Here is a 26,322-nt window from a genome sequence, read left to right as displayed (position 1 = left end):
TATCAATTATTGAAAACTGCATTAGGCCTAGCCAGTGGAGCGCAAACCCAAGAGAAAGACAGAGCGCGCCCTCCACTACGACATGCATCATGAATTCTTACACACACACATACACACAAATAAACACCCAAGAGATGCGTGTACTTACAAATATTTCTTATTTTCATACACATCATGCAACTTCAATACGTGAGGATGTTCTATGAGCTTCAGGATCGCTATTTCCCTCTCAACCTGCAGAAAAAACAGAGAGAGAAAAAATTTAATGAACCAGTACAGACAGGAGTGCATAAATATGTAAATATTTACATCCTGTGTCTATTATAACAAAATAACAGAAGTACGCAGAGAGGACCCATAATAAAGCACTAATGACTGTAATACCGTCCGGATTCCACTGTGTTTTGTAAAAAGCAAAGGCAGAGATGCAGTTCACTGATATTATCCTGTCCAGTCATGTCTAATTAGTGCTCCAGCACTTTCATTAAGAGGGTGAACATTAATCAGTGCTTGGCAAGGGATAAATAAAAAAGAGCACAACAGCAGTGTGAAATACTGGGAGTGAATTCTACATCCAGAGTTGGTGCCATGACACACACACCATCATACACTCATTGGGTGTCTGAATAGAGCATGTCAGGGTTTACAGAAACAATGTTTCAGAGCTGGTCTGAATCATTTTCACATTTCCATTCAAACCTAGAGGCACGTAGCCTGTCCACCTACCGGCATGGTAAGAGGAAAAATGGGGAACTTGCGAGACACTCACACAGACACAGGAAGAGAATGCAAAACTCTAACACAAGCAGTAACCCAAGCTCAGGATTGATATTTTACTATTATCTCTTTATCTGTATAGATTATTTTCCTTGGAATTTTAGTGACCACTTCCCAAATCCAATGTATCCTTGATATGATTATGATTATTGAAATGCTAATAATTAAAAAGTAATAAGAGGGATCATAAAAATTGCATTTTATTTTGTTTTTTTGCATTTTGTTGTACTGCCCTGAAGAAGCTATTTCACATAACAGATGTTTACATATAGTCCGCAAGACACAACAATAACTGAATGTACACAAATGAACCGGTTCAAAAGTTTACATACACTTCATTCTTAATCCCGTGTGTGTTAGCTGGATGATCAACGACTGTGTTTATGTTTTGTGATGGTTGTTCATGAGTCCCTTGTTTGTCCTGAGCAGTTGAACTGTCTACTGTTCTTCAGAAAAATCCTCCAGGTCCTGCACATTATTTGGTTTTCCAGCATCACATAAAAATTTACACCAACCATCCTGTTACCATCGTGTTGCCTTCTTGAGCATGAGTGAGTGTTTGCACATTTTGTAATAGTTGTGTACGAGTCCCTTGATTGTCCTCAGTGTGAAAAGATGGATCTCAACATCATATAGTCACTGCTGGAAACAGGATAAATATGCAGAAGATGCTGGAAAAGCAGAGAATGTGCTGGACCTGGAGGATTTTTCTGAAGAACAGTGGGCAGTTTAACTGCTCAGGACAAACAAGAGACTCATGAACAACTCTCACAAAACATAAAAACAGACGTGATGCACTAGTCCACTATGTATGGAGTCTTTTGGGACATCCCGTAGTTTCTTAAATGTATTTTAAATTTACTACACATTTTTGGAAACCTGTGAAGGTGCAGAGTGCTGGAGCTACATTGTAATATAAAATCGTGTCCACCGTCAAATAAATGTAATATTATGGAAAACATCAATTATAAACTTTTGAGGCTTTAGTATAACCTACCAAAAAACAATCTAAAAGCAGCAATTTATTTGTGAAAAATCCCACAAGCCCATCAGCAAAGTCTAATACTCACCACTGGAACTAATACACGTCAGTTTCATCTGTATGTAACACAACAAGCTCAAAGTAATCTTGTAAAATCCATATCCCACTGTTCTGATTACCAGATATATTTGCGATTAATTATCAGTGGGAATATTCAGCTAATCTGGATAATCCAGTGCTAAGAAAAAAATGACCATATGGGATCTGCTGCTGTATCACTCTTATTACTGAGCACCTGCTCATACAACTCTGAGTCATACAGCAGAAGCAACATTAAAGCATGCGCCCAGCGTTGATCAGCGGTTATTGAACTTTACTGTTGAAAATCTTTACTATGAAATCTTTACTGCTTGTAAAAATCACATGGATGTTGAAAGAACTCCCAAAGCTAAGTGAAGAATGAAAGCTCACCATCATTTATACAGTTCATAATCTGCACATTGATCCAAAAGTCTCCATACATACGGGAAATTAAAACTTTTTAGTGTCTTCACAAATTTTTCATACTTCTGAGTTGTAGTCAATTACTGCTTTTATCACAGGAGAAACAACCCCATAGCTCTGTCTATGACACTGCTCAACATGCTCAACACCCAACTAAACAGTACTTCCATATTTGGATAAAATTTATTCAAGCATACCAACTGTATACCTGTACCAACGTAATAGATCTGGCTGGTTCTTCAAATCTGGCCCTCAGGGTCCACTGTCCTGCAGAGTTTACCTCCAATCTCAAACCCACAATTTTTGCAGCAGAATGCTACTATGCTACTACTACTTATTTCTGTGAAAATTTCAGGTTCGTAAATGGTCCCCCACCAGAGATATTCAACCTGAAAGTGAGTGACTTATATATATATATATATATATATATATATATATATATATATATATATATATATATATATATATATATAAAATGCATTTTCTCACCCTCATAAAAAAAGAAGTCCCAAACCTGAAATGTTCTGCATGCACACTATACATACCTAGATACCCCCTAAAAAAATTAAGACTGAGACCAAACATTTCCCATTATAAATTGACCCTAAAAGTGGAACTGGTGAGCAATCTTGAGCATTACAGTTAAGTTCTAAGCCTAAGGAGGAATGTGCAAAATGTTTATATATGTCCTTGTACCTTGTAATGTGAGATGAGCTTTTGATCAAAGGAGCTAGGACCATCCTGAGCCGAGATATTAAGGCTTCTGTTAACGGCTGTATAACCAGAATTTGTTTTGTGCCATGACACAAAGATGGACGTCATGGTTAAACCAAGTTAAATAAATAAATAAATAAATAAATAAATAAATAAATAAATAACTGCTGGTTTTGCAATGCGAATACATAGAATACACTAAACAAAAATCAGGAAATTTTAAAACGGTCGAGCAACCTGCATTGGACCACTCGAGATGGAATGAACTGAAGGTACATCCGACGTGGTGCTGGCATACATACTATAGTCCTCTATGAATGGAAACTTTTGGGACACCCTGTATTTATTTGACCTCAGCAGCAATAGACCTAAAAGCCATTTTATTTTCAAATACCCACCATAGCATATAGATTGAGGAAATTGAGGAAAGTTGCTACACTTCCAGTTTTATCCATAACGCAAAATGTGGACCCAAACAGAGCATAAGCATTCAAGTAGAGCAAAATGTTTTTGTTTGTTTGTTTGTGTTGTGGTCCATTGTTTTAGTTGTTTCATTTCAATGTGAAAAGCTAAGAAGATGAGAAAGATCAGCATGTGCTGGGCTGGAACGCTCTATAGCCAAGTGACTCTCCTACACCAGCTGCTCCTTCTCACATCAGTGCTCTCTACAGGTTGCATGTTGATAAGACTGCAGATTCATGTTCCTGGGGTTCATATCAGTGTCTGAACAAAGAATGTGCATCTACCAGACATGCCAGCTTACTACACACATAGTGTGCAATTCTTACTCCAGCCACTCATACAGTTCTTACACACAAACATGTACTAGAGGTTGCATGACTATTAACTCTTTATAGTCAACCAGTAATTCATAAAAGCAGATAATTAAACTAGTAACATTTCCCATAGTACAGCAAAAAATAATTTGTGATGTTGCAGTTTTTTGTTTTTTTTTAATCAGTGCTGATAAACAACAGCACAGAAGATTTCAAACAGTTCTTCAATTAACAGTTCTAGGCAAATTGTTGGGAATACATTTCCAGCTTCTATGCTGTTTTAGGCTACATACACGCTTAACAACAGAAATGAATACATCACCGCAATAAATATGGAAAATACTAAATCTATGTATAATATTATATTATTTAAGGGTGTAGCAATTGCTTAAATGCACTCATGCAGACTAACGTGGCGGCTGAAATGGTTGATTCTGGAACTGAGAGCACACAGCATGCAAGCTCATGCCCATCATCAGAGCCTTCTTTTAGCTCAGAGACCGGCCTTCTTTGGAGAATGTTATGGCATTTCGAGAGTGAAAATAACCTGGGAGTGGAACTGGAAAACGATGTACAACGGCATGGAATGAGCTCTTTCACATTGGTTACAAATTTCTAAAGGAAATTCATTATGCTACAGTGTATTTAATATTTAGCTTTAAAATACAACAAAATAACTGTGGATTGGTAAGAAATCCTTTGGGAGTGAGAAGGAGTGGGAAAAAGAAAACCGTTCCACAGACAATTCAACACTTAATCACAAAACTGATATAAAAGCAATTTTCATCATTCAATAAAAAACCTGTCTTTTCACGTGCAGTTGACTGCAGAATTCAGTCCGGATGCCTGATTTTGCTGCGGCTTTTTTTTTCCAAATTTGTGATGCAATTTGAGGAGTTTTTGTGGTTTTTTTTTTGTTTGTTTGTTTGTTCATTTTTTCAAAAACTACTTGAATTGCTGAAATTGCAGTTGCACAAAATTGTTTTACACAGTCTTTCACAGTGATGTTTGTTGGTAAATGAGACCTTTTAGCTGTATTCAAGTTCAATGCCCGTGAATCGAAAAAAAGGTTGTCTTTTCTTTTTTTGCCAAATGCGTGCTGTGATCTCATCGCATGACACTTCTTGTCCCAATTCTGAGGAAAAGCTGCAGTAATTTTGAAAAAGTGCAAGCTCCTCCGAATATTGCAGAGTTTGCTTGATTTTGCCTTAATTTCTCTGGTTACAAAATCACGAAATCCTGAGAATTAGCTTCATCTAGTATGTAATTTTTTTAACAAATTACATTTCGCTACTTTCTTTACCATTGCTTCATCCCGACCAGTCGAGACCCACAGCCGTGACTAGTATTAGTCGACTAGTCTATGCATCCCTTAACATGTTATATACCTAAAAAACCCGGCCTACAAATACAACACAAACCACTACATACTCACCAAGCCAGACACACAAACACAAACACACACATACACACACACACAAACCTACAATCATCTCCACAAAGCCATCTCAACCACCTCGGCAAACTGAGTGACAGACTGAGAGGAAATTGTCATTTTATTACCATCAAAGCCTCAATTCTTCAAAGGTCTGTCACCCAGACGTCTGTGACAGAGCGAGAAAAAAAAAAACGAAATAAATAATGAAACACTTCCTTTTATAATCTCTGCTTGACTTGCTGCTATATCAACGCCCAGACATAGCAAATTCCTCCCTGTATTTGTCTCCCTGGCTTCACATCTTCTTCCTTAGGAAAACGGAGCGAGACGGCTGGAATCTGTGAAGTACTCATACACATGCCTAGTCATGAACATCTCTGTTCCTGTGTCTGATACTAGTAGCATTATGGATTATTCTCGATGCTCTGACAAAGAAATGTTAGAAAATATGCTTTTTAATGATCAACACCCTTTGTGGGAACTAAATTAAATGTAAGGAAAGGGAAAGAGGCATGCTAAGAAGCATCAAGAGAGTATCATTAGATGGGGTGAGCAAACCATACACACATTAGCACACATACTCTACAGCAGTATACTGTGGAACGCAACTTCAAAGCTCTTTAAATTACACACCTGTTTTAAAATGCAGTGTGGCATCTGGTCTGTAACTGACAGAATTGTTCACACGTTATGCTCTTCATCACTGTATTACACTGCTTTTCATTTATTCTATACTATTTATATATTTATTATTTAATTATTTATATAAGGGAAAACATGGCATGCTTGATTATTTTCCTATAACAGCGTGTACCGGACTGTGTTATTCCTCCTACTGTACATTACGGCAATTTTCCAGCGATAATTTTTTAATTATTAACGAAAGAACGATGCATCATAATTTTTCAGTTTAGAGTTACATTTTAATTCTGTGGCATGTCCATAAAATAAAGTCAGTTCTTGTTATCACTTGTATCATCGCATTTATAAGCATTTGTCCCATCACTGACCTAGATTTTAGTTCTCTTAAAGTATATAATACAAAATTAAATCAATAAATAAATGCAGCTTGTCATGTGACTGAGTAAAACTGAAAGGGCAAACTCCTCTGTCTGGACTGTTACAAAGCAAAGTATAATAAAGAAAAAAATCTTCTGACCAATCAGATTCATGACTTCAAAAGCACTGTGGTATAATTAATATTATGTATTGGCTGTGTGTTCTTGGTGCTCAGCGGTTAGCATGTTTGCTTTGCACCTCCGGAGTTGGTGGTTCGAATCCCGCCTCCGCCCTGTGTGCACGGAGTTTGCATGTTCTCCTCATGCTTCAAGGGTTTTCTCCGGGTACTCCGGTTTCCTCCCCCAATCCAAAGACATGCGTTGTAGGCTGTTTGGCATTTCCAAAAGTGTCCATAGTATGTGAGTGTGTGTGCAATTGTGCCCTGTGACGGGTTGGCACCCTGTCCAGGGTGTCCCCCACCTTGTGCCTCGAGTTCCCTGAGATAGTCTCCGGGCTCCCTGCGACACTGTGTAGGATAAGCGGTATGGAAAATCAATGCATGGATGGATGGATGGATGTCCTGCCAGTGAATATTTGCCCTCAAGAAGAAGACAAAACAAAAGTATCACTCTGATTCAAACTAGGCCTACAGAGTAATAGATTAGATTAGATTAGTGTCCTAATTTCTGGAGTATCACTTGCTTGGTGCTTGGAGTGAATTCTGCCGCACTTATAAGTGGCGTTGTATAGTATAATGAATAAATGTATGTAATGAAATGTAAAATGGGAGCTTACATTAAAGCCATGCACAATTATCTGCTGCTATCCCTTATTCACAACAATCTAGCCACCAGACCCCCCCCCCCCCCCCCACACACACACACACACAAACACACACACACAATCTCTATTAAACATTAGAGTTGCCTTGCCTGTGTTTGTTATACGAAGAGGAGCGAGGCCGCTCTCTGCTTTCGTCTCATTATAACAGAGTGGAAGTGTTCACCTCAGTGCCCCTTCTCATTGGCTTAGCATGTTCAATCATTATCACTAGTGCAATAGCGCCTTGCAAAAGTGATTATCGAGTGATTCATTTCCCATGAGAACTGGGTTTCAGACTCCTAAAGCCAGAGTTTACCATCAAATTACAAGGTCAAATGACTGGAAGGCACTGGCTGGAACGCAACTGGAAGTAATTTGATTTGAACTGATGACATGCATGAGCTGCGGTTCGGATATTCCATTTCTCTGCCCGCTTGAACGGCGGAAAAAGAACAATGAATTGCTAATCCAGCATATTGAGAGAATCTGAGTGTGTGTGTGTGTGTGTCTGTGTTTTTGGTAGTCACTTCACCAATGCTCTTTGTTCTTGCTTCTTAATAAGAAACCCAATCCCCAGGCTCTTTGTGTAGGTTGTAACACAATGCATGTAAACAAGATGTATGATTAATAGATTTAACACCATTATACTCAAGTGCTGTGTGATTGCAGGGTGCTGATCACTTGGTAAGCAAATATGGCTAATTTAATGGGTTTTGTAAAGACCTTCACAGAAAGCAGAGGACTGAATGAAGGCAAACACAACAGGATGATCAGAAAAGAGAAGAGACAGGAGGGATTTACCCCTGATTATGCTAATTTAAGCTATTATTAATAATAAATTACCCCCTGCTATCCCACCTTTACCCCTTCTTCCCACCCCTCTGGTTTTACTATGCTACGTTATACTGAAACTTGAATGTGTATGTGCGAAACTCAGACTTGGAGTTAGAAGACGAGATGTTTGTCCATCTAAGTGAAATTGCTAGTGGTTTTTGTTTACTGACATTCCTTATTGCTGCTGTTCGCCTATTCTCACTTATAGGAAAGATTATATCCCACAGGCTAGTTAACTGCTAGTAAACTAGCTAGAATTTGTCACAGGTACTATAGACATGAGTGGGATTTCAATAGCAGAAACATAACAATATTAATTGGCTATTTATCTTTAGTCAAACCTTTCAAAATATAACCATGAAAACTAATGTTAGCAAGATAGCTAACCGTTCAGGTTTCTAGGTACTTATAAAATTCATTCATGGTGCCCCAAACAGCCTACAAATTCATGACGATATACTATTCCACAACAACCATATTAACGCATGGAACTGTCAGCAGAAATTAAGGCAAAGGCAGCTCAAGCAGACTTAGGAATAAATAAAATAAAAAAACAGCATCGTTCTCTCATGCTTACCTCCTTTTTTAACCTCATTTTAAAACAAAGAGAACTTTCTGATTTCTGAATCATTCCTGTTTGGATTCATTTATTCAAACACCCCAACATCCTGTTCCTATGCCAATGTAGAAATAATGTTTCTAATGTTCACTTCACCTCCTGTTATTGGCTGCATCCCAACTGCATACCAGCACACTACAGAGTGTGTCAGATGAAACGTCACTATGTACACTGATATAACGTGGGTTTTAATCGCCAACTCTCATTGAAAAAGGAAGACTTTGTCACGGCTCATGTGAACAGGTAGAACTGACTAGAACTGTGGTTCTCAAAGTGGACTCTGCGGACCTCCACGGGTCACTGAAAAATAACGAGGTCCGTGATTTAAAAATAAAAAAGATCAAAGTTTTTATGCCTATAAATATTATGAACAGGAATCTAATGAGATAAAAAATAAAGAAGAAAAGAAAAGGTTTTATGTAGGGGGGCATGGTGGCTTAGTGGTTAGCATGTCTGCCTCACATTTCCAGGGTTGGGGTTTCAAATCCCACCTCAGCCCTGCATGTGCAGCGCTTGCATGTTCTCCCTGTGGGTTTCCTCTGGGTTTCCTCCCCCAGTCCCAAGACATGCGTTGTAGGCTGATTGGCATTTTAAAACTGCCGGTAATGTGTGTGTATTGGTGTCCTGTGATTGGTTGACACCCCATCCAGGCTCCCCCACGGCCCTGTGTAGGATAAGCGATATGAAAACTGGATGGATGGGACAGATGGGTTCTATGTATGAAACATTCATAAATTTAAATCTTTGGCTACAACAAGTAGCCAATAATATATGATCATACACATGAATAGTTTCAATAGTTTGTTTGTAAAATAAATCTATATTGAGGGAGTCATTTTTCTTTACAGGTACAGGTAGGGGTGCACAATTAATCGAATATCGATCGCGATTACGATTTTGACTGCCCACGATTAAATAAACATGATCGACTGCGATATTAATGTTTAAAGTTTGTCCTCCGCTCACAGAAAACTCCGCTGCAGATCAAATCAAGCGCTTCCTATACTTACAGCCAATCACCATAGAGCGCCACAGGAATGACGTCATTTTGTAGTGCCAAAACCCTGAAATGGAGTTAGCATTTTAGCCCTTGAGCTGCAAGTTTCGCTTCGACATAACAGAGGTTGTCGGGGACATTAAACGTCATCACGCCGAACGGGTAAACAATTTTGCAGATAAACTCAGGGCTATACAATGCGAACATTTCCCTCACATTTGTGACTGAAAAGTATTTTGTGCGACTGTGAATAAATATTTATTCGCACCGGTGCGAGTGACCTGTTTGGAGTTGTATAATACAATCGGGATAAAAACTACAACTCCAAAATGCATCTACACCGCGCAACAGTTACTTTCACACTGATTTTCATCTCCTCAGTCAACCGAACAAGTGTGGAAATACTGCAGAGAAGCCATTACGATGACCTGCAACTCTATACATCATCTGCTTCAACTTCCCGATCTCACAACCGCCATCTTTTATTGATCCCGCAAAATGACCTGAACTTGCATCTGCTCGTGTAGACACAGCGGCTTCACGCGGAGTAAATTAATAATAATGCTAACGCTACAAGGTGGGTTTAATTCAAACTTCTTTATTAAAAAATTCCTCACCAATCATAATCAAGAGTAGCAAGTGTTCAGTCTGTAAATATACAGCACACTACTGTTCTCCATCACTAATTCTAATTCACTTCATTTAAACTCATGGTTGCCAGATATCACTAGAAAAGTCAACTCTAGTTTCCATGTTTTGATATAATCCCCCACACCCCAAAACACCATATTATCAGCAGACATGGACGCTGTGCTGGGGAAACAATTCTAAAACTGATAAACAAACAAAAATAAAACTACTAAAATGTAAAGACAGAACATGTGCTTAGTTATAAATAAAGCATTTAATATAAAAAATAGATACTATAATAACTTCATAAAATATAAATAAAATGAGAAATGAAATAATGTTTAATTATTATGGGTTGCATTTAATATCAATTTGACATTAAGCTTAGTAAGCTATTTCCTTATAAAGCTATTAGCCTTTTTCCTAATAGCCTTTTTTTTGTGTTTACTTTTAAGTCTACTTTTAATTAGGACTCTCTATTGTTTTTAAGATATTTAAAAATAAATATTTTATGCTTGTTTATTTATCAATTAACCAACAGTATCTAATTGCTATTATTTTAACTCAATTAACAGTGACCATGAGCAGAGAGCTTACATTTAAGTGTTTATGGCAGACCTCCTGATTAAAGTTTAAACAAAAAAAGATTGGTATCTGGATCAGAATCTTCTGTAAAAAATCCTGATCGGAGCATCAGTAATGAACACCATTAAACTAAAGCACTTCCCATCTGACGGGTAAATGAACTCACCCAATCACATCCTATATGAGATTATTCAGATATATACACAATATACACAGAGTGGTTCGAGAACTGACACCCGCCCAGAACCATGACAGTGGAAAATGTCTAATAGTGGAGCTTTAAATATATTTAAGAGGTGCAGACTTCAAAAACTGAACATTGAGGTTTATTGTATTTGTTTACAAGGTGGAACAGGTGAACAGTTGTTTTTTGCATATAGTCTGTAAAATTAACTGAAAATGTAAAATTTAGTTTCTCAAAAGGTAAATTAATGTGTCATGGCTCACACTATGTTCCTAAATTCTGTCATAATTGACAAGCTCAAGTTTTCTCATGCCTGCTTGTGTGTTATATTGTGGCATGAGAAAACTTAATAAATGTGAAAGTGCAATAAAAAATATGCTGTCACTAAAATCAACGAATAATCGTGATAAATAATCGAGATCTCAATATTGATCAAAATAATTGGGATTATCATTTTGGCCATAATCGTGCAGCCCTAGGTACAGGGGTCCCTGACAGTAAAAAGTTTACGGAGCCCTCCTATAGAAGATAGATATTGTGTCTAAAACAGACACTACATTACTGTACAATGTTAAATACCACCTCTATTACACATAGCAAACTGCAATGTTTCATGTGTGTGTCCAAATGGGTCTAAATATAAGATTTTGAGATTTGACCTACTAAACTGGCCATGTCTTATTTAATAATTTGCAGTATAGACAAGGCTATTCCCTGAAATCACAAAACGAGCTCAAACATACCGTAATGCTTCCTGAATGTTTATTCAGGAAAGAATGTAAAAATGTAAACTTAGCACTGTATTATAAATTCGTCCCAAAAGCCAATCTATATAATGGGCATCAGCCAGGTAAATAACCTCTTATTTACACTCGCACGTTTAAATACTGTGCAAACAAATAACACTGTTAATGTTCAAGTGAACACAACTGGAAGCTGTCTCCTTTCTCACTTGTTTATGCTTGATTTCTTTTGTCTCAATCCATCCAGCCAGCTATCTTTTCTTCCTCCTACACCACCAACTTCCCTGCATGCATTCTCACTTCTCGCTCTGTACCCAGAGGTGCCGAAGGAAACATAAGAAAACAAGAAGGCGGCGCATCGGTCCTGCTCCTTTAATAAACATGGAGCCTGTTCTGCTCCAGCAATGCTCCTGGGATCCACGGTGGCTTTGTAGCTAATTAACTCAAACACATGTGCAAACAGACACTTGTGCATTGCAGGGTTGGTTGGGGTTAAACCAGCAGACCTCAGAGCATCGCTGAGAGCGCTATTCCTGCTTAACTAATACCTCCTGAGACATCCGTTACAATGTACACCATCAGTGGAGATTAAACACTGTTCCTCCCCCCACCCCCGATGACAATTGCCCAATTCATCTCAGTGGCAAGCTAACAGCTGTGTCTAAAAATCATACACGATCAGGTGGTCTAAGGGCTTCTAGTGACAGTGCAACAAATGACTGCATTACTGCGATTATGGAGACAGATCTGTGCAAACGGAAAAGGCGGAATGCTCTTTTACAGATATGGATTTTTCAAGTGTCAAAGCAATATACTGCACATCTTATTGGTAAGCTGGCCAGATAAGTGAAATGGAAAACTTTTCATTTCCAGTGTTGCTTTAAAGCTGTAATGACACTGTTATGGATGTAGACATTTGCAGATTAATGGGTCTCTTAGGTTGAATTGGAAACTTGATCAATATTAGCACATACCATTAGCACATACGTCAACAAGATCTGGTAAACTGGTGATACTGAGATCACATTATCAAGCCAAACGTCCCACGTTCAATCCTGTCAGTCTTGCTCCATCTTCATGTCTGGGCCTAGCAGATAACCTCATCTTTCACATGGGGGGGCAGGGGGACGGGAGAGGACACACAGGAAACTGGATGCTATACATGCACAATTTAAAAATAGACTGTCATACCACTGGTTGGAAAACATGTTCAATATTTTATTAGAACAATGATTCAGTGTGTAATGTTGCAGGAGAATAATGCAAGACACAAGCAAAGGAACACCATGTGAGCTTTACTGTGAGCAAACCGTGAATCATAGCTTGAATCCATTACAACGGTCAAATCACATGCACTCGGAGCTAATGCATGATCAACAATTTACGATACAATTGTCAAGACTTTGCAATGGGACTGACAAACCAGGGTATAAGCAGACAAACTCATCAAGGGCTAACACTAAACAGGTGAACACAATAGGTAACAGATCAATGACATAACAATGGAGGGTAAAAAAAACAAAGGCACTTGGCAAAACAAACAAAAGCAGATGGAGGACTAAGAACAAGTGGAAGCAGTGCTTGCAGCATAGGGAACTAAACCATGTGCTGAGACAGGAAATTTGTGATAAATTGACCCTAGTGGACCGAATGGGCAGCACAAATCCAGTTTGAGATGAGAAAACCTCCTGTCTCTCCCATTTTCACTTTTGCAGAGGGACTCTGCATTTTTTACTAGACCACTGTTATCTGTCCTCAGCAAACACACCATGTTATTTGCCATGATTGGTCTGCCTTCTTAAACACTCAGTATGGGCATCAGGTTCAACAGTATACATCAGAATCTTTACCAAAGACAAATGAACAAAGCTTGTCCTGGATATTTCTGACTAATGGGTTAAATTTCTCTTCAAAATTGCTTTAGGAAACCCATATTAGGGAAGCCTCATTAGCATGGTTGTAATATAAGAAACTGGGATTTATATAGTGATATGGAAACACTACACATGACCTCTACACACAATGTAGGGTTACTGAGCTTATCTCCTCTGCAAACTCTGCAGGTCAATGTCAATAAAAATGATGTAGGAATGTCATGAATATAAATGAATGCATGAAACCATTTACATAAGAATATTAATTATGTTAATGCTTTTTTTTTCCATCAAGTGACTACACCGGAAGACACAATTGCCTTTTATTAACCTGTTTAATAAAAGTTAATAATTAACCTATAAAAATTAGTTACTTTGTACTCTGTTTGGAATAAATGCATAGATGAATTTTGTTATATAAAGATATACAAGTGATTAAATGAGAAAATTTTGAGGTGAATCAAGAACTCTTAATCTTTGTAAACACTGCCACGGTAATTTGGGACCATGGAAAATTAAGCACAACAGCTCTGGTTCAGCTAATCAAAGTACCCTATACCTACCAGCTAACAGGTTGTTAATTCTTTGTTTTGTCCCTCTAAGAAAACCCTTAATGGTTCTATCGAGAACCCTACAAACCAAAGTTCCTTTTTCAGATAGTGTTCCAAGTATAAACTATTAGGAAGCTAAAAACCCTTGAGGAACCCTACTTAGAATAGTCTAAGCCTGTGATTTTACATAGAAGTATTTTCATACAGTATCTACAGATTATATTTCTAATTCATATTAAACTATCTGGAGCTTCAGATTCAAAATATCTTTCATGAAAACTGTCTAAATTGCTTGCAAATGTGAACTAATTACAGTGCTAGTGAAAGTGTTGTTCAACAATAAAACAAGAAGGCATTCTGTTTACTCAGCTGACCATAACAAAGCTATCCCAGCCCTCACAGAGAGCTTCCCCACACAATCCAGAACACACCAGAGTTCAGCTGAAGCAAGCCCCAGCTCACTATTTTCAGGAAATCCAGGGATTGGTTCTCTGGACCTCAAAGCAGCTATCACACATCACCACTTCTCATGAGCCTAAAGAAAAAAAACAGCCATCCCACTTAACTCTCAGGACAAACAGCCCTGTGATGAGGAATCCCCCCCCCCACCCCCCCACCCCCCAAAAAAAGGGTAATTCAGTGCAAAATGAGAGCAAGTGTAAGAAAGCAAGAAGACAAATATCTTGTAGCTTATTTATTTGCTGTAGCAATCTGTGTACTTGCTTGTTCCAATCCAATACATTTTAAAGGGTTCCAAAACCAACAAGTGGAACTAGACACCTATGGCATCAATGGGGATGCCTCCACCACCAAGTCTAGTCCTTTTTGTTTCTAATTTGCATGCCTCAAATACCCCCAAAATATGTTTCAAACTGGAAGGAAGCTATTGAAGTAAACCTGTTTTAAACATGGCCTTGGTGTGACCTTGACCCTGTTTGGATGAATCCAACCATCCATTTTCCATACCGCTTATCCTACATAGGATCATGGGGAGCCTAGAGCCTATTGCAGGGGACTCGGTGGAACAAGGCAGGGAACACCCTGGATGAGGTGCCAACCCATCGCAGGACACAATCGCCCACACGTTCACACACCCATTCACACACTGCAGACAATTTAGTGATGCCAATCAGCCTACAGTGCATGTCTTTGGACTGGGAGAGGAAACCGCAGAAGCACGGGGAGAACATGCAAACTCCACGCACACAGGTCGGAAGTGAGAATTGAGCCTCCAACCCTGGAGGTGCGGAGCAAACATACTAACCAATAAGCCACCATGCTCCCCTGTGTAGATAAATTCAACAAATCTGATCATTCTATCTGCTAGTTACAATGATAATTCCACATACATCCTATAAACATTCAGCCACTCGTTCCTGAGATATCGCACTAAAAATTAATCACAGACAGGCGCATAGACAACCTGAAAACATAATGCGTCCATTACCTATTGCCAGCAGACACTAGGATGAACCGAAATACCCCACAAATCATCATCTGTGTATTCTTCTGCATCCTTTATCTGTAGTGAAGTCCCTCAATCCCTTCCACCAGGGGAATCTACAACAGCATCCCATGCTGCATGGAAATCGATGGTAAAACAGTTTTGTATTGGTCTGTCATTCGCTGAGCACAATGTTTTGTGATCAATAGCAAATCTACTGCTCTCCAAGCCTCTGCCTTCAGTTCTATTCGAACACATTTATGCCTTTATAGAATATGTAGTGCCGCAAATGCACTGCATTTTCCCCTCTTTTTTATAGCCTCTAACCTGCTGTGATTGCACATCATCCTGCACTACAGTATATGGAAATTTAACCAGTCAATATGCCTTCGACTAACAGAAATTGGTTGGCTGCTGCTATGACTTTTGGGAGTCAAGATTTTTTTTTAATGATATTAAAGAGAATGTGGTAAGACTTCATTGATAAGGTACTACTTTCTTCACAATGGGTTTTTTTTTTTAAATCTCTGGTGGTCAATTTATATTAATTTTGATAGATGCTTTTATCCAAAGCAAGTTACAAGAAAGACAAAACCCAATTCAAGCCCAGCACTAAGCACAAGACGATAAAGCGCTTTTCTCAAGGACCCAGAGGTGGACCTCTGACAGTCCTGGAATTTGAATCTTGATCACTGAACTACCACTACAATGTTCTCCAAAGGGACCTTTTTTTTTTTCACTGAATACAAGCTATGGAAATTCTCTAACCTCTCACAACAATACTAAGGCCACACCTGTTCTTAGTCATGACTGGAGATGTAACAGTATAACAATTTCATATCACGAATATTGTGACCAAAATTATCACGATTATCAGTATTATCACAGTATTGTTAAAATGTGCTGAAAATGTACAAAAAGTACTAATACACACACTGAAATCGTTTAAACAGGTTTTATATTTGACTATAAAGTGATGGATGGTTGTCACTAGGCTTGCTGTGGTCATTTAGTTCAGTTAGAGAACATGGCAGAAGGCAGTGACGGCGCTCGGGAGAATTTCCAGCCTTCCAAGAGGACCAAATCCAAAGTGTGTTCATATTTTGGATATTTATAAAAACGCAGAGGGAAACTTAATAGAAGAATGTAACCATGTCGGCAGAGCTTGCCAGAAGAAAGTTGCTGTGAAAGGGGGCTTTGGCTCTTCGTTGGCACTTTTACCTCTTTTTCTTCCTCGTTTTTCAATTGCTTATGAATGCCCTTGTGGCCGAGCGCATTTCACTTTCGCCTTCGAATTAGTGGCAATTACTTTAATGGTGGCTTCATTATTATTCGTAATGAAAAACACAACAACAACAAAACAGTATAATGACAAACTCGCTTATATTAAACCAAATCTTCTGTCATCGTCGAGCTCTCACTCTTCCTGTCAGTCAGCTCACCTCACTTTCATCACATGATAAAGGAAATCTGACTCTTGCTGATCTGTGCTGCGGCTCTGACTCATTCGGCTCATGGTGAATTGATTAGACACGTTCGGTTTTTAATTGTAGCATCCATTTTCACGCTCAAAAAACAATGCTGCATGCTGTGCCTGCATAAGACTCGTGCTGGGAGTGTGTGGGCAGCATTTACCGCGAGTTTTAAATCACGATAATCGCACACGGTTTTAATGATAACTAAATGTGACACGGTAATACTAGCCGTCGTGGTTTATCGTGAAACCGGTAACCGTTTCATCCCTAGTCATTCCACCCCAAAGATGAGCAGTGAACCTTTCACCTTCACATTCTGTCAGGGCCTGCGTGCCATCATAATCAAGACTCCCAGACGTCCACGACAAATCGATCCAGCTGTCATAGTCAAGCTTCAGTGGACATGTACTACAGTTATAAATCTCCACTAATGGACCTTTTCTGGACTCATCTCATCTCCATTCGGGCATAACGCCAGTAAGCGGCAAAGCGGGAAGGTCAAGGGTGACTCTAGGGACCAAATAATAAAGGTAACGCAGTGACTTTATCTTCCACTTCGTAACTCCTTGGGGCCAATTCCCACTGATAAAATCATCCATCGAAGCAAGCAGAAACAACCTCCACCAGGGGAGAGTCAGTTACAAGCTCTTATACTGATCTAACCAATAAGCTTCAACTACAAAGACACATATATCAAATGTTCCATTCTTGTGTTTGAGTAAAGGTTTATGTTTAGGCTGTAATTTTTACCCTGTGGGTGAGATGATGCTATTATCAAGGTCAGGGAAGCCCAGGAGAAGAAAAAAAAAAACACACACACACACACACACACACACACACACACACACACCAGAGCAAAAAATAGTTTCTGGTTAAAAAGACTGAAAGTATAAATTGTAGAAATTGTATACAATTTGTACAGTTGTATACAAAAAAATTAATTGTATTCTGTCTGAAATGCAGTTAAAAGTAAAACGATAGAAAGAACTCTAACAGCAGTAGACATGTTATTTAATAAAGATGATATTAATGTACTGTAATGAGAGCAAACCTTTTACGTACAGCACAAGCCAGAGTGACACAGATTAATATTTTATTAAGGTTGCTTGTGTTCTGGCTAATTTATGTAATCCCTTGTCTCAGCTACCTAATCAATTTGGTCTGATTGGGGAATTGTTATTTCAATAAATTATCGCCATTGATTCAGGAGGTGTACAGCGTTTAAATCCCATCTTAATTGAAACATGATGTGAGTCTATGTTAAGGGGGAAGGGTAATTAATTGAAGTAACGTGAGCATAAATCAAACTCACCACCTGGTGTTGGAGCAACTGCCCAGTGTGCAAATAACTCCATTACACTCCTTCAGTAAACAGCTTGACCATTTTCACCCACAAAACTCACACCATGTGAAGTGAAGCACAGAGCTCAAACTCATGACATAATGTCACCAATACAGCAGAAACATTTTTACACTTCGGCAGAGAGGAGCACGTCAACTGATGAGGTACAAGGTCACATTTCCATCTCAATAACTTTACAGGTAGGGTTGTGAGAACAGCGTGTGGAGCTGTGTGTATTCTCTGATGGTGTCCATTTGATGTCTGCAGATGAAATAGCTGCATGAGGTCCTGACAGGGCAGCAGAGATAAACCCACTGCCAGACCATATGTATTATCCTGCACACACCAAATGCTAAAGTTGCTGTTCCTGGATCAAGTGGTTCTTGAGATGAAAGCAGGGTCCAGGAACAAAAAGAAGCTACAAAATTATATACCCTATTCAAGAGTGGACAAATCATAAATTCTTTAGCTAGCCCAGCAGAAAGAAAAGCTCCAGTGTGCTAATCCAGTCTGTTTTGGTTGCCATGAAACCACAAAAAGTAACAATGTATGGCAAGCAAACTAGGTAAGTGCATTAATACAGACTAAACAAATGAGTTTAGGATTACCTTAGGGCTGCAACTAACTATTATTTTCATAATCGATTAGTTGGCCGATTATTTATTTATTCATTTTCTTCAGCTTGATCGATTAATTGGATTGGGGGGGGGGGGGCATTTCCAGTACCATTTTTTCATTTATTTAAAATAAAATCCACAAACTGAGTGTTTACAAATATAAACTCAAGACTAAAACTTTCCACAACTGTTTGTCCAATTCTATATGACTGAAAAGAACCTAATGCACACACCAGAACGTCTATTATTAATTTAGGACTGTAGTCCTAATTCAGTGCTTTTTTTGCATCCATGAAAAGTAACGCATAAATACTTTCCACGGAAACACTGCACTGTACAGTAGAGTACGCAGTGCATAGTGTAAGTGTATAGTACGTCATTTGGAACTTGGGTATTTACTCTCCGAAGCGTTTTTTCACAACAGAAGTAATGTAATGAGTAAACATACCGCGCGCAGACCAACTAATCGATAATGAGATTCATTGACAACGATTTTCATAATCAATTATTATCGATTTTATCGATTAGATGTTGCAGCTCTAGATTACATCAAGTTTACACATCAACAATCAAGTCATAAAGACACTGGCTATGATTTTGACTACAAGACTTGGTGTTATGTTCTGGGATCTCTTGCAAGAAAGAGTCTAGATAGTGACTTTATTTAACCACATGATGACTACACATTGTGATAGCAGATGAATAACAGTATATGACAGATCTGCGTTTTTTTTTTTAATAGGATTGTTAGTGCATCCACGTCCCTGCATGTTCCTGATTCTGAAAAGATTGTCTTTAATCCGTGCATGCTAAATAACTCATCTAGTACAAACCACCATATGGTAAAACACATCCTGCTTTGGCCAGCGTGTGCATTGCAGCATCTTGTGGGATTCGGAACGAGTACCGTGTGGTAAAGTCACACGACTCACCACTGTGATGTACGTTAAGCTGAAACATAATTATACATGGAATGAAAACTCTTATTTTTTGCAAAACTCAAGAAGAAACAGTTTTGGTTATCTGCTCTGCTGGCCAACTACGAATAAAAACCCAGACACGAAATCTGCATCCAGGCTACTGATTTATCTTCCTCTGAATAACTGTCTCATGCTAAAAGGATGAAAATTGCAAGCAGAAGTCCAAAGGAGACGATGTGGGAGGTAGTAGAACATTCAATAAAGCAAACAGCTGATGTCAACAGTAAAATCAAGCAAATATGTTTTGTTCAGGACAAAATGGGCAGTTTTTGGACTTCATAGTGATGCGAATGTGTACGGGAATTGTGAGTTGAAATTTCAACAATTTTACAATAATTTGTTCTTCTGCTGATCAGAGTGGCACTAGACAGTTTAGGGCATCTGTTAGCTCGTGTATACAATACTGTGTCTCCATGCATGTTAAGTGGTCTGAGTGCATGTCTCAGAGAAATGACCAATGTAAGATTCAAAACCCAGACCGACTAGACTACAAATAAAGAGTACGACATCAAAAGCACTCACAGTTTACAACTGTTATTCTTTTCCATTTCCCATTTATTTCATTACTATTCAAACTCTACTGATCTACTGTGTGTGTGTGTGTGTGTGTGCGCGTGTGTGTGTGTGTGTGCACGTTGTGGATCATTTAATATCTGGTAATTATAGCGTTTACAAAGTGAATCTATTACACAGAATTTGCCATTTGATATTTTGTGCCAATTCTTTTTCAGTGGTGACTTTCATGTTGATGTCTTTCATTAAAAATGTGACACAATCTTTAAATGCCATTTTCCCCATTTCATTTATGGAGCTACGTACAAAAGAGAAACATATTTCAGCTCATGAATGACTACAACTTGCAAAACTTCATATAGTAGAAAACATCAAAATTTCCCAGACGGCACTTCATTTAAATAATGAGCCTATATTTGAATAAAAAATAAATACATCTGTACTGAAAGGGTCCATGGTATTGTACAGTTAAAGTGATTGAACCTTGAAGCTAACATTATAATAAACAGTATATTACCAATAAACAGTATATTACTGTAGATGAGGCAGAAAAGTATATTAAAATATATATAGGAAGCATGTTTACCTCTCTTTTATTGTTAGCTACCTAGCAGGTTCTGCTGGTTTTTGTTTTCAAAAACATGATTAAAAAACAATTTGACATGAAACATTATTAAAACATCTATCAATATATTATTTTTGAGCCACTGAGCTGGCAAGAAGCTGGTAAAATAAAATAAAAAAGTGTCTGTTTTTTAAAAACCTGTTCTTTATACACATGAAACAAAAAGGTGATTTTCCTTGATGCCTAATTTTCATTGTATTGTTGTTCACTCCTGCCCACACACACCACACACACACACACACACACACACACACACACTCGCACACACACACTCGCACACACACCTGCCATCAGGAGGATCCTCAAGCAAGGCTTTTGTGTGGCTGCTTCCATCAATACAGTTTATATGGCAAATAACAGATGAAGATAGTTTAAAATAGTTACTGATATAAAATCAACAAGAGATGGTCTGGGTCTGTGGGACAGCTGAGCATAAGGGTTAGCAAAAGGTGATTTAGAAAGGCATGGCTTTGTGCCTGGAGGTTGAAAAAAAATTAGCTCAATGCTAATAGCTCCAGGCTGTAGGGAGCAACCCACAGCCATTCCTTTTGTTTTGTTTTGCTTTAGTATCGTGGAGAGAGGAGGAGCTTTCTTCTGTGAAAGACAACAGTCTGCCCACTGAGCAGGGGAGGAGATGCACAGTCTGTAATCATTTATCAGAGAGGAGAGAAACGGAGAGGAGAGAATGATAGTGGTGTCATCACAGAGTGGAGATAACACGATTAGCTTCGGGTGTGATTCATCAAGCACTCGGTTACTGTTCTTCCTGCTGTGGTCCCGCACAAACTGCTTCTTCTTTTATTACCTTCTTACGCTCTGCTCACTTCCACTTCTTTCTCTAATATCTTTATTTGCTTCTCTCTCACAAACCAGGAGTGTGGGATGGAAAACTAATCCCACTCCAAAAACAGTGGAAAAATCCCATAATCACACATTTTGCATAGATTTGTGTTTCGAGTACCAAGAAAAGAGATCTGAAAAGAATGAAACAAACACATACTCGGAAAATGAACGCTATACAGGTATATTTTTGTTCCCTCAAAGGTACACAGTGGTCCATTTTGTAATTTTTAAAAGCCCTCTGCTGCCTGTGAGGTAAAACTGTATTGACAACAATGACAAGCGTTCTCCTTCCGCACAGCCAGGTTACCTTTTAAATAAATAAAGGCCAAATAAAGAAGCAGCAATGTTCCCGCTGGAGACGGGGCTAATTCTTGGGTCAGAGAACGTAAACAAAAGCCTGTGGGCAGTAATTTAGGTAATGTTTTTGCAAAGTAGCCTTGCATTTCAACAGCTGTCAATTATATTTCTGCTCTGAAAAAATTCTGGTCTTTGAGATGCTGCAAGATGATGTAAGAAAAAACTAAAGCGCATAGACCACCGTTATCCAGTGAATCATTCCACGTCCCAAGGATTCCATGTCCCACTCCAGAAATGAGCATGCATGTGTTTTGGGATGTGGTTTCAAAACAGCTAGCTTTAGATAACTTCTGTCAAAATCACTGACTGTACGTTTAAATGAAGAATCATTTCAGATGCACAGCAACATTGCAAATCATTTTTTGAGGCAATGCTATGATTGTAGCTCTAGAAGGACTTTTAAAAATTACAGACTGCATCTTTACAATCTAATTATATAGATCGAGTTTGGAAGGTAAGCTAAATTTATTTTCCATACAAAAGGTACAAATGATCTATCCCTGAGGTTGTCAGCCTAGTTACAGATTGTTATAGACAAATGCTATATTTTAGTCTTTCTGCAAGAATTCCATTAACATCATGATATGAAAATACGGTTGAAGTCATAAGTTTACACACGCCTTGCAAAATCTGCAGTGTTAATAATTTTTTTTTTTTTTTAAATAGGAGCACTATATTTAGGGCTGCCCTGAAGAAGCTATTTCACATAACAGATGTTTACATATAGTCCACAACATACAATATTAACTGAATTTAGAAAAATGAACCAGTTCAAAAGTTGTTACCTGGATGACCAATGACTGTGTTTATGTTTTGTGAGAGTTGTTCATGAGTCCCTTGTTTGTCCTGAGCAGTTAAACCGCCCACTGTTCTTCAGAAAAATCCTCCAGGTCCTGCACATTCTCTGCTTTTCCAGCATATTCTGCATATTTAATTATTTCCAACAGAGCCTATATGCTGTTGAGATCCATCTTTTCAAACTGAGGACAACTGAGGGACTCGTACACAACTATTACAAAAGTTACAAGCATTCACTGATGTTCAAGAAGGCAACAAGATACATTAAGAGCCAGGGGGTGTAAACTTTTGAACAGGATGGTCAGTGTAAATTGTTATTATTTTGTCTTCTGGGAAACATGTAAATCTCTTATGTAGCTTCTGAAGAGCAGTACTAAATGAAAGGAATATGATCTTTAAACAGAATAATAACAATTTACACAGATCATCCAGTTCAAAAGTTCAAGGCGTATGTAAACTTATGACCTCAACCGTACATGAACTATAAATTAAGCAATATACACTATATGGCCAAAAATATGTTGACGCCTGACCATCACACCGGTATGTGCTTGTTGAACATTCCATTCCAGAGTTGGAGCTCCCTTTTAGAAAAGCCTCCACTCTTCTGGGAAGGCTTTCCACTAGATTTTGGAGCATTGCTGTGGGGATTTGTGCTCATTCAGCCACAGGAGTATTAGTGAGGTCAGGTACTGATGACAGGAGAGAAGGTCTGGTGCACATTACACATTCCAGTTCATCCCAATGGTGTTCAGCGGGGTTGAGGTCAGGACTCCGTGCAGGCCACTCAAGTTCTTCCACGCCAACCTTGGCAAACCATGTCTTCATGGAGCTCGCTTTGTGCACAGATGCACTGTCATGCTGGAAGATGTTAGGGGCCCTTAAGTTCCAGTGAAGGGAAATTGTAATGCTGCAGGAAACAAAGACATTCTAGACAAGTGTATGCTTGCAACTTTGTGGCAACAGCTTGGGGAAGGCCCACGTAAGTGTGTGATGGTTAGGTGTCCACAAACATTTGGCCATATAGTGTACTATAAACCAGGGATTGTCATCTGGTGGACCATGGTCTGGATGCTAACCCAGTATCATATTTCATAGGTTCTCACTCTGGTACTTGTGAAAAACAAACAAACACTGTTGTAGAAGCAATTATGTACCAGCACGGGTTCTGTCGTCAATCCTCTATTTGGCTTTATCCAATCACATGCATTTATGTAAATTATTTAGCTGAAGGTAGCTCACTGGACCACAGTTTTATTTATAGCCATAAACTAATTATTAATGGTTATTAATGTCTGTAAAAGCTAACCACTGTCGCTACTCAGTCATGTTAGTTGTTTATCCAAACCTTTGAATGCAAGGGATTTTATAACTGGACTGTTATGACTTTTCTAAGTTTTAGTTGAACGCCCGAGCTATAAATTATATATCTTCTAACAATGCTATTTCATTATATACACATAATGTAAATTTTCAACCCTGCAAACAAAAACAGGTCTGAGTTGATTATAAAACAGAATTTTGGTCCTGCATATGGCCCTCCATCAGAAACACACTCTTCAATAGACAAATTGTACATTAAATCATACAGGCATCTCACTTATGTTCTTGCGCTCGCTGGATCTCCACTGCTTGACTCCTTCATCAACCTCTGCCTCGTCCTCCCATTAGGTAGAGCGCACGCCGAACAAACAAACATCATCTCAAATCACTTAGCCTGCCCAGCACACGTCAACATCATTAGCAAAGGCCGCTGCATGGCTGACGGAATCGTCCAAGCAGACAAGCTTCACAGTGAGTACACAGGAGGAGGTGGAGGGAGTGTCATACTGAGGCACCGTGCTCCATTTCTAAAGTACAGCATGATGGGCAATCAGCTCTCTCGGAGCCGTGCTGTCGAGGCCAGGCTGAGGCTGCAAGTCCGGAAGCGGCGTGGAGCTGACTGCTCACATCACTCAGCACAGTGTCAGCAATGCACGCACTAAAACGCACTGACGCTGTTTAAAGCTGCGTGATTAGCAGGTGTGTTTGGGTGCTGAGTGTGAGCATTGCCCGAGAGTAGATGTTGAGAGCATGAGGCTGCTGACCCTGTTGCAGAAGATGCATGATAGTATGACGAAAGAAAAACTAGAGATGAACCGCAGGCAATTTATATGTCATGATTTGCTGAGCAAGCACAGGTTTGGGATTTTCAAGCAGCCGCAACTCAGCGGCAAAGCTTTTAGTTAACTAGGATGCCGTCAGGGAAAGGCCAGCCACACAGCAGGTCTAGAGTAAATCTATTTCTAGTGAATATAGTTCAGAATCACTTTGGGTATTCATTTGTCTCCTTTTCGTTTTTGCACCATGTCTGCCTTCATTATGTTATATTTACTGCATGCCTATGGATAGGAGTGTGAAGAGATTGTTAGGTATTGTCAGAACAGTATAACACTGACTTTCTCTATTATTACAGTAACAATCTGACTGGACATTAAATGTTGACTTGGGAAAAGTCCAAGATAAATAATAAATAAAATAAATATCATTTAAATTAAATAAAAAATATCATTGAAAGCATGGTTTTTCATAATGTGAAATACTGAAGGAGACTAAATCAGCACCTCCAAGTCCTCGGCTCTTCAAAGCTCTCTCCCAGAAAACAATGGGATGCGCAGTAACTGTTTGAGGCAGTGAAGCAAGACTCAGTTTTCAGACAAAGCTCTCTGTTTACTGCTCAATCTATCCTCACATAGAGTCACAAGTTGTGGGTAGTGACCCAAACAATAAGGTTGCGGTTACATGTGGCGGAAATGAAGTTCCTCTGCAGGATTACTCTCCATGATAGAGTGAGAGTGATCTGGGAAAGCCTTGAAACAGAGCCACTGCTTCTCCAAATTGATAGGAACTAATTATGGGGTTAGGGCATCTTACATGGATGCCCCCTGGTCAGCTCCCACTAGAGCTGTATCAGGCCACATCTTATTGGACGGAGACCTCCCCGGGCCAGACCCTGGTCGAGAGATTATATTTCACTGTTGGCTTGGGAACGTCTGGGACCCCAGGAGGAAGTGAATTCTGTGACTGGAGATAGAGAAGTCTGGGTTGACCTTCTCAGTCTGTTGCCACTGTAAATTCCACCAAGAAATGCGAAAGGAATGAGTGTGGTTCTGGAAACCATGTAAACAATATCGAACCACACTGAACCTGTCTTTGAGGAAGTAAAAAATCTGACCCATCCATCCATCCATCTATACATCCATTTTCAATACCTACACAGGGTCACATGGGAGCCTGAAGCCTATCCCAGGGAACTTTGG

General features: G+C 39.0%; 1 protein-coding gene across 1 annotated transcript in view; it reads right to left on the bottom strand.

Moving 5' to 3' along the window:
• The window catches only part of brsk2b (BR serine/threonine kinase 2b), a 177,622-nt gene that overhangs the window by 55,713 nt on the left and 95,587 nt on the right, over window positions 1-26,322 (bottom strand). The window contains exon 5 of the mRNA XM_053676633.1: window positions 149-234. Within this exon, the coding sequence (XP_053532608.1) occupies window positions 149-234 (86 nt within the window). The remainder of the gene's footprint in view (window positions 1-148; window positions 235-26,322) is intronic.

Source organism: Ictalurus punctatus, chromosome 27 (genome assembly GCF_001660625.3).
Source record: "Ictalurus punctatus breed USDA103 chromosome 27, Coco_2.0, whole genome shotgun sequence".
In the NCBI taxonomy this organism is placed as follows: domain Eukaryota; kingdom Metazoa; phylum Chordata; class Actinopteri; order Siluriformes; family Ictaluridae; genus Ictalurus; species Ictalurus punctatus.
This window is presented reverse-complemented; position numbering and strand designations above follow the sequence as displayed.